The sequence below is a fragment of the Primulina tabacum genome, chromosome 6 (assembly GCF_025594145.1).
Source record: "Primulina tabacum isolate GXHZ01 chromosome 6, ASM2559414v2, whole genome shotgun sequence".
Lineage (NCBI taxonomy): Eukaryota > Viridiplantae > Streptophyta > Magnoliopsida > Lamiales > Gesneriaceae > Primulina > Primulina tabacum.
In genome coordinates this window covers 3,581,574-3,598,036 of record NC_134555.1, presented here as the reverse complement: position 1 = coordinate 3,598,036, position 16,463 = coordinate 3,581,574, and the positions used below count along the sequence as shown (strand labels likewise).

The following is a 16,463-nucleotide window of genomic DNA, read 5'->3' as shown; positions in this document are numbered from 1 at the left end:
CAGTATATATGTATATGTATCTATATACCGGGGCATGTCCCGAGGATATGAGTTGTTTGTATGTGATTGATGTTGATTACGTGTGGGTGTGTTTATGATGTGAGATGAAATACTATTTTTAGTTCAAATAAAATGATTTGGGCTCATTGTAAAGAAATTTTAAACTCGTTTTCCGCTGTAATTAGTTAACTCTAATCAAAGTGCATTGTAATAACGATTAGGAGCTAAGGGCCCCACAGATCTTATGATTTTGATTAAATGAAATCTAATCCGACGGTGAATAAATCAGATCAGATTTTTTTGGATATATGTTAAAGATCCTATGGTTCGGATTAAATGAAATCTAATCCGACGGTGTATAAATCGGTTCTGAATTTTTGGATAGATGATAAAGATAATGTGAATAGATTTGGTTTTGTTATATAATATCAATCATATGAAGTTATCCAACTCGTACTTCAAAATTTCCAACTATCAATATACAACATGAATTTTCAAAATTTTCATTTTTTTAATTCAGCATCATCTAGCTCATCTGATGAATTTGATTCACATGTTCAAGATCAATTTGAGTCCATCAACGAAACAAAAAATTTATTGGGGAGTCTAGCAATCAATAACACAATTTTAGCGGCTTTATATGCTGAGCAACATGAAGTTGAAGTCAAACATGGAGGATCGATTCCCGGTCATATCGTAATTCCGCGTGATCGAGAATTGACGGATCGTAATCTTTTCAACGATTATTTTGCTGATAATCCAAGATACAATGAAGCAATGTTTCGAAGACGTTTTCGAATGTCAAGAGGCATTTTTTTTCGTATTGTTGAAGCTGTAAAGAATCATGATCGTTATTTCATACAACGAGTAGATGGTCTTGGTCGGCTGGGACTCCCTACTAATCAAAAAATTACTGCTGCAATGCGGATGTTGGCATACGGTACACCAGCGAATGCTGCTGATGAATATATTAAGATAGGAGAATCAACTACAATTCAATGCCTTCAACGTTTTTGTCGGGATATTGTAGAGGTGTTTGCAGAGCGGTACCTCAGGTGACCTACCTCCATTGATATTGATAGACTACTGCGTATTGGTGAAAAACGTGGATTTTCTGGAATGTTGGGAAGCTTGGACTGTATGCATTGGATATGAAAAATTGCCCAACAGCATGGGCAGGACAATACGCGGGTCGTAGTGGTTCTTCGACTATTATTTTGGAAGCAGTTGCTGATTATGATATTTGGATATGACATGCATTTTTTGGTATGCCAGGGTCTAACAATGACATCAATGTTCTCGAGGCATCCAATCTTTTTTCAAATCTTGCGCAAGGTATCGCTCCTCCAGCAAATTACTTTATTGGTGGAAAAGAGTATCATCAAGGATATTACTTAGCGGATGTTATATATCCTAAATGATCAACTATTGTGCAAACAATTCATGATCCACGCGGTCCCAAAAAAAAATATTTTGCAATGAAACAAGAGTCATGTACGAAAGATGTCGAACGCGCATTTGGAGTACTTCAATCACGATTTGCAATTGTAGCATCTCCAGCACGTGCTTGGCAGAAGAAACACTTGCAAGATATAATGACTGCATGCATTATAATGCACAATATGATTATCGAAGATAAGCGTGACTTGGATACACCAATCCAAGATGCGTTGGAAGCACCAACTCCAAATGTGGAAATGGTTACGGATCAAAATATAAGATTTCAAGAATTTCTTGCTCGATATAAAAAAATAAGGGACAGAGAGGCTCACTTCGCACTACGAGATGCACTAATCGACCATTTATGGTATTTATATAGTAATTTCATTAATTAAAAGTTGGATATTTGTGTGTCATTTCTATTTTATAAGCATCATTTGAATATTGGTTATATGTTAGTAATTTATGTTCAAAATATTTATATGTGTGATTGTAATTTTTTTGAATGATTAGTTAATTACATTTAATTAAGTAATAAGTTTAAGTATTTAAAATAATAATATTAAATATTAAATTTTTTTAAAGTAATTATAAATATATATTTAATTAATATTTTAATTCATTAATATATATAATGAATTTTAATATAAAAATGATTTTAGATATTAGTGATATTTTAATTATTGTGTTTATAAATATTTTGTGAAATAAATTATTTGTTGTTAATAAAATAATAAAGAATATTCCGAGAATATTCCTTTTAGTGTAGAGTTTAGAATTGATGGGTTGGAGATGAATTTTGTATTTGGTGTAGGAATTACACTATTTTAAAGTTAGTGCGACACTAAGATAACGTAATGGATTGGAGATGGGTTCGAGATATATCACTAATTATTTTTAGCAGATATTAAATTTTAAATTAAATATATTATGCATAATTTAAAATTTTATAATAAATTTTTTTAATTATAATTAATTATGTTAAAGTAATCTTTCTATTAAAGTTTAAATTTTTAATATTTATTTTTTTGTTTTTTTATTTTGTAAAGTTAAGTAAATATTGGAAAAAAGATTTATTTTAATTAACAAGCAAGTAGATTTCTTGTGAAACGGTCTCACGAATATTTATCTGTGAGACGGGTCAACCCTATCGATATTCACAATAAAAAGTAGTACTCTTAGCATAAAAAAATAATACTTTTTCATGGATGACTTAAATAAAATTTCATTTCAAAAAATACAACCCGTGAGATCATGTCACATGAATTTTTTTACTTCACGCGTAGCTTTTCCTTTCACTTTATTATACTATTATAATATTAATCTCACATAAATTTTTTTAGTTCACACGTAGCTTCTCCTTTCACTTTATTATACTATTATATATTAGTATTAAATCCAATAAACTGTATAAAACAAATCCGGCTCATTCCCATCCACATACGCAAAGCTTCGACTCTTTCTAATATTTTATTGTTCAGCAATTATTGTGATCATCGTCGAGAATGGGGAGAAAATTCATCGTCGGAGGCAACTGGAAATGCGTAAGTCTCCGAATCTGACTCTTCTATTTCAATAATTGAGTTACTCGCTTTGCTAATTGATCCACTGGTCCATCCACTGTCGTTTTGGATTTAACGTTAATCGTGTCGAGTGACGGATCTTGGAGATCTGAAATTCAATGGTTAGTGTATGAGTTGTTAATTTATTTATTAGCGTTTTACTCGGGTATTTTTCAATCTTTTTGCAGAAGGTAATTTGTCATATTATAGTCGATTGTTAGTATCGACGAAATAATTGATGCGTGTATATGTCTTTGTGCGCGCACGCTTATGCATATTTGCGTACTAGATTTAGGAAATGTTAATGTTATTTAAAGAGTGAAATTCTTTGTAGAATGGAACTGCTGAAGAAGTGAAGAAGATTGTTTCAACGCTAAATGCTGCTGAAGTGCCACCTGAAGATGTTGTGGGTCAGTATATGTGCATAGCTACTCTTTCTTTAAACTCACTTTATAGAAGCTAGCATTTGGCTATCTGATTGAATTTATTCACGATGGAGAAGAAATTAAACGAAAGCTCAAGCAAAAGCAATTTCTGACATGAACTTATTACTTGCAATGGGTATTCTGTTTCTTTGTTTTTTTTAACTGGTAAAATGAAGGAGTTTTGTTCCCTACATTCTGCTTAGTCTTTACATTGAGGATTCAAGCTCTGTATCTTGCATGTTTATCTCTGAAATCAAGAGATTAATATTTTTCTGTTGAGAAATTTGTATATAATGAAGATCGAGAATCATGTTATCTTTTGTGCCCGTGAACAACCGAAAGTATTACATTCTTGATTTTGAAAACAGTTTCCTGTATTTGAGCTTGGCTCGGTCATATTTGATTTTAAAATTGTTTCGTGGAACTATTCTTAGAGATTGAAAACTACAGGTGATTGATTTAAACCTTTTTAGTCTTTCAACATAAGCACTTCCTATGACGCAAATCAGATTTTCATGTCATTAACTGATTTGATTGCTCGAATCATATCAATGTTTTATCTTACAGAGGTGGTTGTCAGCCCTCCATTTGTTTTTCTTCCTGTCGTAAAAAGTCTCCTGCGACCTGATTTTTACGTAGCTGCTCAGAACTGTTGGGTTAAGAAAGGGGGTGCTTACACTGGTGAGGTTAGGTATGTCTTCTTGAATACATTTTCTTGGTTTTTATTGTTGCATGTTTGTGCTAGATCAATGTGGTTATGCGTTTAGCAACATAGGTATTAGAAGCCATCCACACCTAGCCTCAAGGTGCAGCAATTCCTATGCAAAGCATGCGCCATGGCCCATGGCTGTGAAGCACATGCCTATATGCAGCTTAAAGGCTGAATCAAGAGTTATAAATACAAGATGAAATGCATTGTAATGGTTATTGATTTTTTTTGTTTGAGACCAATGAATCATTTGTATTTTTTAATATTTTTTAAAGTACATTTGGATTATATGTGGCCTAATTTATTTAATATATCTAAATTTAAGAATATTATTCTTTAGTAAGCCTTGCTTTAGTAAGTTGCATGCATCGCACTCACCTTGTAGTTTTAATATCTATAGTTTAGAAAGTTTTGGATCTATGTATTTTCTGTTCAATGGTTGACATTTGAAATAAATTTTCCTCTATTATTCACACAGTACTTGTCAAGGGACCTCATTTTCATACCCTGTAGTTTGAAAATAGTTTCTTTTTACCAATTTATTCAATTTTAATTTTGGACATTCATTTCCCACTCAGAATGTAGAATAGGATTTTACAAATCTACTTTAACCATGGTTCATAAATTATGTGTTTTTTTGTCTAGTGCTGAGATGCTTGTCAGTCTGAACATCCCTTGGGTAATTCTTGGTCACTCTGAAAGGAGAGCTTTGTTGGCAGAATCAAATGAGGTAATTCATGCCCAGTGATTTTTAATAACAGAAATGACATTATATATCGGTTTTCGGATCTTACTTTGTTTTTACTTAAAAATTTATATGTTTTTGTGCTGCCTTCTCATTTCAGTTTGTTGGAAGTAAAGTTGCGTATGCACTTGGTCAAGGTTTGAAGGTAATTGCTTGTGTTGGCGAGACTCTTGAACAGAGAGAATCAGGATCAACTCTTGATGTTGTTGCTGCACAGACGAAGGCTATTGCAGGTATTGAGTTTTGAGGAGAAGTTTTCTTTTGGATGATTTGATGGATAACTTTGTTCTCATTTCCATTTTTGTATATGTCTTAATTTTAGTTGCTATAAAAAACTGTCTCTGAACTACATCTCTCGGCGTTATTATTTGTCGACAATATTTTTCCGTGGAACTTCAATTTCCTGCCTTTTTCTTTCTACACTTTTATGCTTCGAAGGTGCATAAATCTTCAGCTCTTGAGATTTTTAACTGTTGCTATTTTCTGGTCGGTAATATATGAAACTAGTTATAAGGCATCTCTTTATGAAGTTGAGGAAATGAAGTGAACAGTTTGAACTATAATCTGAAACTTCATGTTTAATGTTGCTGATTGCTGTACATTCTGTTTTGTTGCAACACATGTTTCTGTGTAACCGAGAGGTTTGGGTTTCCTAGTGTATGTTCCTGTAATGTTCAGTCCACCTCATTTGTTTCTAGATCACCAACATTCATTTATTTTTTCCAAAAGCTCTTGGGACATTGTTAATCGTGTTCTGAACACTTCTAAATGTAAACTGATGCAATTCCATCTTTGTTTGAATTGTTTTTCTCTCCTTTTAACTTTATATTGTACCTACCTTGCTATTCTAGCTACCAATTTGGCGACATGAAGTTCTTCCTTTGAGTGCTTGGGTTAAATGCTCGTGAACTGTCAGCTCACTTGTCCGTTGCTGCAGTTTTCATGTTCTTTTCATTTAATTGTTTAGTGGAATTTTGGGAGTTTTTTCCTTCCAAAAGGCTTTGCACTGTAAATCTGAAGGTTAGTTACATGAAAAATTTCTTGTGTAGTTGGAGCGCTTGGTCAATTTGACTGGGAAGACTTTCTAATCATTGCATCAATTTCGTATAGTTTAATGGTCCTCTTGACCTGTATCGGGAATTATTCACATTCTTCTGCTTTAGACATGTAAAACGGGAACGTAAATTCTGGTATTCTTTTTCAAATTCGAATGCAATATTGTAAATTGAGCTGGGAAATAACAATATATGTGTGCCTTGACTAATGAGCATGTATGGGAAATGCATGAAAATTACTTCTTGTTCAGGATTCAAAGAATAAGGTTTTTGTTTCCTAGCTTTGACTTCATTCACAGCATAAATTCATTTTGATTTTCTTGTACAGAACAAATAGCTGATTGGACTAATGTTGTCTTGGCTTATGAGCCTGTTTGGGCTATTGGAACTGGGAAGGTTGCCACTCCTGACCAGGCTCAGGAAGTATGTTGGCTTCAACGATTCCATATTCGCGTGACATGTACACACGATTATTGCAAAAATCAATTTCAAAATGAACTCAGTGGATTAATTATGGGTTGAAAGTTCCTGAACGTTATTCACTCTATATCCTGGCCCACCGCAAATCTCCCCCCAACCCGCACTCCTTCACAGACACATACTCACACATAAAAGTGTTTATTGGTTCTGGTATACTCCTTAAACTTGAAAATTGTGAGCTCAATTTATGGAATGATGTCCAGGTACATTGTGAATTGAGGAAATGGCTTCAAGCAAATGTGAGCTCTGAAGTTGCGGCCTCAACCAGGATTATGTATGGAGGTAATGTGCATTGTCAAACCAAATTATGGAACAACACTTCTACGCCAAATTAAGAAATGTGGTTTTATTTGCTTATAGAACTATTGTAACAAATCCATGACACGATATCCGTACACTCCCTTTCTCTCTTTTTGCATGATAAGACGTGTTACAACCACGATATTTATGTTTGACTTTCTTTACTCAAACATAGTTTTTGTACGACTAACTCGATCCAAATTACTCGATACTCATTTTGCAAATGGCTTGATTCCAAATACTTACTGAATTGCAGGTTCTGTGAATGGTGGCAACTGTAAGGAATTGGCTGTGAAACCTGATGTTGATGGTTTTCTAGTTGGTGGCGCTTCACTTAAGGTAAATTATGACCCTTTTGTCCTCTTTCTGCTCTGGTAAGGTTGCTTTTAATCCTAACTATGGGAAGAAAATGATAATTTTTTATGATACAATGGAATATAAAATCATTTTCCTTGTCTCCCATGTTTAGCCGGAGTTCATCGACATCATCAAGTCTGCTGCGGTGAAGAAAGGTGCTTAAGTCCAGTACCCAGTCTTTGATGGTCATTTTTTGAACATTTTGGTTGAGTAGATGCAACTATTGTACGGGTATTCTTCTGGTCTAATTATGCACTTTTTAACTTTTGGCTGCTCCTTGAAGATAAGCCTTTAACGTATGAATAAAGTGAAACAAGTCCATACTTGGAACACGAACTTTTGTAGAAGTTTCCCGCTGCAAGTGATTTGATTTGGCTAGTTGGAAAATAAGAGATTATATTTGCTATTGCTCTATGAGTGTCGGTATACTCGAAATTCTGACACTTTCACGGGTAGCTGTCACACGTCCGGTCAATGTATCTTTCATGATCTGCCCGGGACAACCGTTGATCGTTATCAGTGTATTTGGTTCTCTTGTGATCATGAAACTAAAAATAGGTCTCATATCTCACGGATATAATTAGTACACGATTAAATATGACATTATTCACTACAAATATCATCTTCTTGTTAAAAATTAGGCAACTCCGATTAGATTCTTGAGAAAATTACCACAATTTTTTTTCCCCCCGAAATGGGGCTTACGCGCGGGGTATATTGTATACTAGGAATCTAGGATTACTAAGTTATTTTTTGAAAAAACTAAATTAATAGAAATAATTATTGATTTGTGGCTCCTATAAATATTGACTTTTGGCAGTATTCTTTAACTTTTCCCGATTCCCTGTGCATTCGCCCATTTCCCGATGCTCGTGAATCCCAACTCTAGGTTGCATGTGATTGGAGTGGTCAACTTTCTAACTTGGTTTCGAAAATTGTGTGAAAGTCGCTGCAGCTTTCGATTTTAAGTTTTCCTTCATGTTTTTTAAAGTGCGTGCAACTTCCAAATATTTCCTATTTTATAAAATTTTGTTTTGTTTTTCTCTACGATCAATGATATAATTTAGCACTACTTAGTCACTAGATTAATTATTATATTTTTACATAATTTGACATCTATCTATACTAAAAAATGACTTCGACTCTGCAAGATAAAATTTTGTACAAAATGTTTCATCTCACAAAATCATGTTACAAACTTATATGTTTAAAATCATTTCCCAAAAAATATGACGAGTTCCCAACATTTGTGATCATTCCTTGTCAATACAAAGTATCTTGGCTAATTCACGTGGTCATAAATATAAATTGGAATTAACAATAATATAATCTCTCATATGCCAGTTTTTATAATTAAATATGTACGATGGATTTAATTTGTTTAGTGCAATAAACTGCGAAATTATTTGAAGAATAATCATATCAAGAGACCGAATCTATGGAAAGGTTCTTTTTTTTTTTCCAATTTTTTTTCCCTCTCTCCTACACTCCTCCAGTCCTCCATTATTTTTCTTCATTTTCTTTTCTTGTTTTCCTTTTTCACTTAAATTTGATTTGTGCTTATTTTTTAATTCTCTTCCTTTGCTAATTTTCTAAAATAATAAGGGTATTTTAGGAGTAAAGTATTTTAGGAACTCACACAATCAATTAATTTTCTCATTCTGATAGATTCAGAAGTTAGCTTTTTGTTCAAAATAGGAATTTTTTTAAGTAAATTAATCTTTGTGTTGAAATGAAACTAAGACATTAAAAAAAAAACTCATGATTTTGAAATTAAAAGTAAATATGCATTTTGTGGAATTGTTGCTTTACTAAATTTAGTGACGATAGTGATTTTTTTTTGGATGATTATAATATTTATGAGAGGTTAGAATATTTTATAGTTTATGTAATTTTTTTTTTGTAATTTTTAAATTTTATCATGACTGTAGTTTTTTGTGGATGATTATAGGAACAGCCATGGTTAGAAGTAAAGATAATAATAATGAAAGAATATGTGTTTCGTTAGATGGTTTTCCGAATATATTTTCGTGAGAGGAGTCAATTTAATCTATGTTTAAAATAAAAAATAATATTTTTGACGTAAACAATAATATTTTTCATTAATTAAATTGAATTGGAGTTACATTTCTCAAAATTAACATGTATCTCACACGAGTTTTATTAATAATAAAATAAAAAAGCAAGGAATAGAAATAAGGAAAGGAGTCCTAAATATTACAAATCAAAATTTCTCAGGAAAAAAATTCTAGAAAGAGAATTGGTGGTATGCTATGCGGTTGGTGTTTGTTATTTTTTTTGGGTTCCCTGCTTGCTAATGCTAATTCCTCGATTTATTTTTCTTTCTGGGCCAAAGATCTCTGATTCATACCGGAGATTTACCACCGTCCACCGTCGGTAAATCATTTTCTTTTAAAAGATGAAAAAAGTACAAGAAAGATAATTTTTTTTTTAAAAAAAATACAGATGTCAAGGATGGGTCTTTGACTCATTACTGTGCTGTGCAAAAAAACCTGTTACTGTGCGGAGGATTTCTCTATTTTCGCTGTAAATTTTCTGAGTCACTTCGTACATGCACGTTCAATAGGATTCGCCTTCATCCGTTCATTAATTGCTTCATTTTACGATTGGATTCGGCAGCTTGATTTTTCTGGGTTGTTTTGGTTTTCTGTTTCTGTAATTCTGCTTTGAGAAGGTGGAAGAATTGTTTATGCATTTTCTTTATATTTTCTTCTAGTAATGTACTGAGTTTCTGTGCAATTTAGCTCGGATCTGAACTATTGAAAATTTTGTAGATTTTAGATTAAATGAGTTTGCCCAATTGTATTTTATTGTTTTGGAAAAGGAGTGGGGTAAAATGGGATTGATTGCATTTAAAAAAAATTGGATTTTCGATCTCCCTTTTCTCGTTTCAAAATAAGAATAACGTTTGAAGCACTTTCATAGCGGCTTTCAACGATATTCTCTCGTTGGGTATGTGTATTCACATCCCGTTTTGTTTTTACTGAGGTGGAAACTCGAGAAATTCAATGGAGCACGGTTCCGGAGAAGAAAGTGATGGAAACGATTCTGAAGTGGAGGAGACATACGAAGAGCTGAAGAATGGTAAGCACCAGGTTAAAATCTCTGATTACGTGTATACTTGCCCCTATTGTCCTAACAAGAAGAAGAAAGACTATCTGTATAAAGAACTCTTGCAACATGCAAGTGGGATTGGCAAGTGCAATTCAGCGAAAAGAACTGCCAGAGACAAGGCCAATCATGTTGCACTGGCAAAGTACTTGGAAAATGACATGGGTGAACATTCTGGTATTTCAAAGCCTGCTGTTGAAGATGATGCCCTCGCAGATCATGACCATGATGAGATGTTTGTCTGGCCATGGATTGGTATAGTTGCCAATATTCCTACTCAATTGAAGGATGGTCGCTATGTTGGAGGGAGCGGGTCTAAGCTGAGGGATCAGTTGGCGAGCAAAGGGTTTAATCCGACTAGAGTGCGACCTCTCTGGAATTATTTAGGACATTCAGGAACCGCTCTTGTTGAATTTGTTAAAGAATGGGAAGGGTTTAACAATGCCAAGTCATTTGAGAAATTTTACGATGCTAATCAACATGGCAAAAGGAATTGGTTGGCAAAAAGTGAAACAAAAGCCGATCTTTATGGATGGATTGCTAGGGCAGATGATTATAATGCTAATAACATTGTTGGAGAAACTCTTCGCAAGATTGGAGACCTCAGAACTGTTTCAAATATCATGGAAGAAGCAGCTCGGAAAACTAACAAGCTTGTAGGTAATTTAACAAATGTTATTGAGGCAAAGAACATGCACTTGATTGAGATGGAGAGTAAGTTCAACGAGACTGAAAGCTCTCTTAGCCAATTAATCATGGAAAAGGATAAGCTACATCAATCTTACAATGAAGGTATGTTAAGTCTATTTTGGAGTTTTAAACAGAAAATTTAATGGATGTAAAATTGAGCCTTACATCTTTTTTTTTGCAAAATCAGAGATAAAAAAGATTGACTCAAGTGCAAGAGATCATTTCAAGAAGATATTCAATGACCACGAAAAGTTAAAGATGCTTTTGGTCAACCAAAAGAGAGAACTTGAACTCCGGGGACAAGAACTAGAGAAACGTGAAACTCATAATGAACATGAGCGGAAAAAGCTTACGGAAGACCTTGAAAAGGTTTTTTTCTCTTTTATTATTACTATCATTTGTGATTTCTCTTTGAATTTCCCGTGTTTGTTTTACTTGACAGAAACAAAGGTGTGCCTCATGATACTTGTAAAAATAGCTGTAAGCGTGCCCTGATTGCTGAGTTCTGTTGACGTCGAATGACACTAGTCTTATCCTTTCTCCACTTTACTTTCTTGTTGATATTTACTGACCGTACTATACATTTTGATGCTATATTGTCAACAAAGCAACATTCTTCCTCAAAAAAAAAATCTTGTAAACCTCTATCTATCTGTTTAAGCAGCTTCTATGATGCTCCTCGTAACATGAGACTCTTGAGAACCACTTTTGTCATCCTTGAAGGGGTAGCTATAATCCACGAAGATTACTGCAACATGCAGTTGATCCCAGTGGATTGATGACAGAGTGAATGTGCTTGCGACTTACTTTGACAGATTTCAAAATTAAATGTGTAGGATGCAATACAGCTTGAGGTGCATTCTGTATTGTCTAAAACAAGTTCATCTTTTACGGTTTTACCTTATCCTGTATTACAGTTTTTGGCAATAACTACAAATAAATATGCAGAACCAATGGTTTCAAGGTGGGTTTTTGGGGGTAATGATGAGACATGTCACTAAATATATGGTTTTATCATTGTTTATAATTTTATTAGGGGACCGTCATAGATGACTGGGGTTCATCAATAAGGTAAAGGAATCGGTGGTATTCATCATGTAACGTCACTAATGGTGGAAAGATCTTAGAATTGCTTCAAGAACAATTTTATCTGGTAAACCTGTGCCAAAGGATATCTTCTTTCGTGGCACTTGATTGAGGAGCCCATTCTTCATGACAAAGCCCTCTCGTTCTCCATTTAAAGTGACAGGACTGCCTGAGATCTGAATAATGCATACGTTTATATGCCTATTTTCTTACAAAATTCCCAGTATTCAAACCTGCTGTGTTTGCAAACCAAAGTTCTATGGAGCCATAATTTTTTTACGCTTGTTGTATTGAGAGAATTGGATATTTCAATGTGCATTGTTCTTTGTAATATTATTCCGGATCTTTATAATTTAAACAAGCTATTAACTCTATGATGTCGTTCTTTCTTCCAGAATGCAGTGCAAAATTGCTCACTTCAGGCTGCCGCTGAACAGCAAAGAAAATTTGATGAAGAAGTGATGATTTTGGCTGAAGAACAGAAGGTATTTAACTTTTGTCATAACCTTATGGTGACTGCAATTGTTCCAGGACTCAAAGTTAAACACGAGTCTATATTTTGGGTTTATTGATTTCAGAAACAAAAGGAGAACCTCCATAATAGAATAATTTTGCTGGAGAAACAACTGAATGCAAAACAAGCTGTGGAGCTTGAAATCGAGCAATTAAGAGGTAAATTAAATGTCATAAAACACATGGGGGTGGAAGGCGATCTGGAAGTGCTAGAAGAAGTAGATTTACTTCTCAAGTCCTTGAGGGAAAAGGAAGGAGAACTGGAGGATTTGCAAGCATTGAACCAAACTTTAATTGTGCAGGAGCGCAAGAGCAATGATGAACTACAAGAAGCGCGAAAAGAACTGATCAACGTAAGTTTCAAAATTGTGTTCTTTGTTCGACTTGGAAAACTCGGTACCATTCCTTGCCAAGAGATCTTATCTGGTCTGGGTACGATTGAATGACCAAGCTACTAATTTAACAGCTAACACGAGCACAATTCAGCTTTTTTACATGACATTCCTGTTGTGCGATTCTCAAGGGATGTAAGGTTGCTCATGGGGAATTCAATGTACATATGTTAGACGATATGTTTTATTTAGCTAACGGGCAACTCCAAACAACATAGGATAATGTATTTATTGCATAAGATGTAAGAGATAATTTGTGTTTTCCTGAAGGAGCTGATGATATAACCACATTTTAGCTTAAAGTGTTTGCTACTTCTATCATGAATTGGGCATGATTACTCTCTTGATTGTGGTTTCACATGCATTTCATAATTAAAACCCTTCAACTTAAGAAAGTGTTTTTTCCTCCATGGACCCAAGCAGGCCAGTGGGTTATGGGTAGATTTTTGTGTCTTGAATCATGACAAGGAATTGGATGCATCAATTTCATCATGATTGAAGCATGCAAATCGTGCATTATATTTCTTGATACAAGCTCATTGTTTGGATAAAATTTTGGGGAATGGCTTGATAAAGTTGCTTTCTAGGGCTTGAAAGATATATCATCGAATGCTCATATTGGTGTTAAGAGAATGGGGGAGCTTGACAGCAAACCATTTCTAGAAGCCATGAAGAGAAAGTACAGTGAAGCTGAAGCTGATGAGAGGGCCACAGAATTGTGCTCTCTCTGGGAGGAGTACCTTCGAGATTCTGAATGGCATCCTTTAAAGGTGGTTCAAATTAATGGAAAACATCAGGTATGCAAGCAACATATTCATGTAACTATATTATTGTGTGGTTGGAATTCTACTTCTGCAGAAAAAATCAGGACATCTTTATTTGTCTGTGCCCTTCAAGTGGAAGCGCTAATTCAGCATCGGTTTTTTTTTTGGGTCCATTAATGCATCTCTCAAGTGCTTTTAACTAGTAACAAGGAGTAGCATGCGTACATAGATACAGAATGAAAAACATGGCAAAAAATGAAGAGGTCTTTGTAGGCGCTCTTGAATAGCTGTATTCGTTCATAAACCAAACTGTAAACATGGGGTTACACTGTCCAGGCCCATTAATCAGCTAACAGGTATACATCCAAGTCCATAGACTGGGTATTGAACTCAGGCTCAATCTACAATACGTTTGGCCTGGCAGGTCTATACAAGGTAAAATTACCCATACCAATATTTAACATTGAGATATTGAATGACCGAATATCAATTTGACCTAATGATGGAGCACTTAAGACTTAAGAGTAAGGCCAAGTGATCACCTTTCTCCTCATTTAGAGGGTAGGTTGTGCATGAAGAGTTTGTGATAACCTCGTAATACTTCTGTAGGGTTCTGGAATTAAGGGCCAGATATTTGACAAAATGATTGTGGATAATCTTATTGTTTATCCCTTATTTAGTTCATCGAGGCCAAGCTACTTGATGGAGTGCCTGCCAAGTTGTTAATGTCTGAGCTCTTGAGCCTTCAGGAATTTATCTAACCACAGATAAAGATATGTTTTAGTCAAAATTTTCTATAATTATTAGATTTCTTACAAGAATTTGGACCCTCATGAGATGAGCTTGAGTGCTGGTGGTGCTATCTTCCTATCAAGATTGCAGTTGGATATTGTCTTGCTCCACACTTTAATGTTGTTTTTCAGGTTAAGTAAATAGCCATTCAACTCCTATAAAATATTGCATCTGAATCAGAATCTCTAAACTAACTCTTTCTATAGACTTGGCCATAACAGATTCTTGCAATATATCTTTGGACTCTTTCCAGAGCCATTTGTTGGGTTCATTGTCGCATTAATAGCCGTAAAAGTCTATGATACGATTTTAAATTATTCTTTTTAAATTGTTAAAAATCAAATCATCCTATCTTACTAAATGAATCAACTTCGACATTTGTTCGTGTATATGGAAATGATTTTTTACGTTATAATGATAGAAGTTTCGGTCATAATCTGACTGTGGTAAACTTGTACATGGTACTATTAGATCTACTTTGTTTAACCTTCCATAGCTTTCTAGTATGAAATTTGGACTACTCTATTTTATTGTACGGCATATGATTTGTTTATTTTACTTGAGACAACCTTTTTACTCGTTTGATAATAGTTAGTTCCATTGAATTTCTGTGTTTTATTCAACACTATAATGGCTTGTACTGGATCCAATGCATGTAAAAAGCTATCCTTTTCAAAGTAATGACTTCAATGGTATATTTGAGTGTCTAGTGTCGTTAACGCTTGAAGTGTATGGCTGCTGAATGTAGATTCTTGCTGCTGTGAAGAAATTAATTTATGACTTGTGCATCACCTGTTCATCAATTATCAGAAATGGAAGGTGGTCATGATAAAGTCTATTGATGTTTAATATTCCAATTTGAGATCATTATGTAGATAAATAAATTTGACAAATGGTTTATAGAATTACATTTTGAGGCAAATGGATGCGACTTACCATGTCATGATATGTATTTAACACAAGTCCACTCTGAAAAACACAGTGCATTATCAACAAATCTCGTGGAAAGATGAAATGCAAATACAGAATCCACAATGTGCTCTCTATTTGATTCAGGCGATATTTTCTTCTAAACTACAATAGATTAATAGATGAAGTTGGATTCAGAGTTGTTAAAAAATGGCAACTTGTGCAAGATTCTCTTGAATATATTATTGCCACCTGTCTCGATCTTATGCATCACACGCACTTTCTTCAAAGGAGTACTTCTTGTTTTTTCAGACAGTGATAAATGAAGAAGATGAAAAGCTAGCAGATCTTAAAGAAAATTGTGGTGTCGAAGTTTACAATGCTGTGATATCTGCCTTATTCGAGATAAACGAATACAATCCGAGCGGGCGATACATTATTTCTGAACTATGGAACTATGAAGAAGGTAGGAAAGCTAGTCTGAAAGAAGGAGTCACTTTTTTATTGAACCGATGGAGGCACCAAAAGCGTAAAAAAGGGATGGATTGACTCTTAGAACCATGCTATGATTTCTTGGATCCTTTGGTGCTCCGTTGTATTTGTACACTTTGGTTTTAAACATTATCATCGACTAGGTATTGAACTGTAAACTTGAACCTTGGTGGGCTTTGACTCGAGTTGTTGATCTTGCCTGGGAACTGAGTCACCGGGTGCTTCCCAATCCTGGTCTACTCTCTTCTTGGTTTTCTAGTGGTTTCTCTAACTTGTAGTATTGAAATTTCTAGTTTACACTCGTCTGCAAAGTTTTTATATGGGAAACGATTTAACATAAAGGATCCATTCCCAAACACATCTGCTTCAGTGAGAATAAAATAAATGACCCTCAAAATATAATAAATCGTCTCTTATATAAAAACTTTGTAGACCAGTGTAAACTACAAATTTCTATGCTAGAAGTTGGAGATTATTATTTTTTTTAAAAAAAAATCTCTTAGGCTGCATTTGAACGAAAAATCAGTCGACTGATATAAAATGCTATGTTGTTACATCAAATTTCAAGTTCTTTGAAATTATATTTTTATAGATAAAAATGTAGGGAACAAAAGAAATAT

General features: G+C 34.2%; 2 protein-coding genes and 1 pseudogene across 3 annotated transcripts; all 3 read left to right on the top strand.

The window, feature by feature from the left end:
• Positions 1-486: 486 nt before the first annotated feature.
• On the top strand, positions 487-1,835 carry LOC142548377 (uncharacterized; annotated as a pseudogene).
• A 1,002-nt stretch (positions 1,836-2,837) lies between these two features.
• On the top strand, positions 2,838-7,481 carry LOC142548797 (triosephosphate isomerase, cytosolic-like). Its single transcript, XM_075657324.1, has 9 exons — positions 2,838-2,984; positions 3,337-3,412; positions 3,995-4,118; positions 4,782-4,866; positions 4,982-5,114; positions 6,265-6,359; positions 6,620-6,698; positions 6,973-7,055; positions 7,186-7,481. The coding sequence occupies exons 1-9, from the start codon at positions 2,946-2,948 to the stop codon at positions 7,234-7,236; spliced, it is 765 nt and encodes a 254-aa protein (XP_075513439.1). The 5' UTR covers positions 2,838-2,945; the 3' UTR covers positions 7,237-7,481.
• A 1,815-nt stretch (positions 7,482-9,296) lies between these two features.
• Positions 9,297-16,072, top strand: LOC142548796 (protein INVOLVED IN DE NOVO 2-like). Of its 2 annotated transcripts, none has more exons than XM_075657323.1 (7): positions 9,297-9,339; positions 10,083-10,997; positions 11,083-11,264; positions 12,377-12,466; positions 12,560-12,847; positions 13,474-13,683; positions 15,664-16,072. In XM_075657323.1, the coding sequence occupies exons 2-7, from the start codon at positions 10,103-10,105 to the stop codon at positions 15,898-15,900; spliced, it is 1,902 nt and encodes a 633-aa protein (XP_075513438.1). In that variant the 5' UTR covers positions 9,297-9,339; positions 10,083-10,102; the 3' UTR covers positions 15,901-16,072. The 2 variants fall into 2 exon arrangements, with proteins under 2 accessions (XP_075513438.1, XP_075513437.1); XM_075657322.1 differs by having other exon boundaries at positions 9,327-9,351.
• The last annotated feature ends 391 nt before the right edge of the window (positions 16,073-16,463 follow it).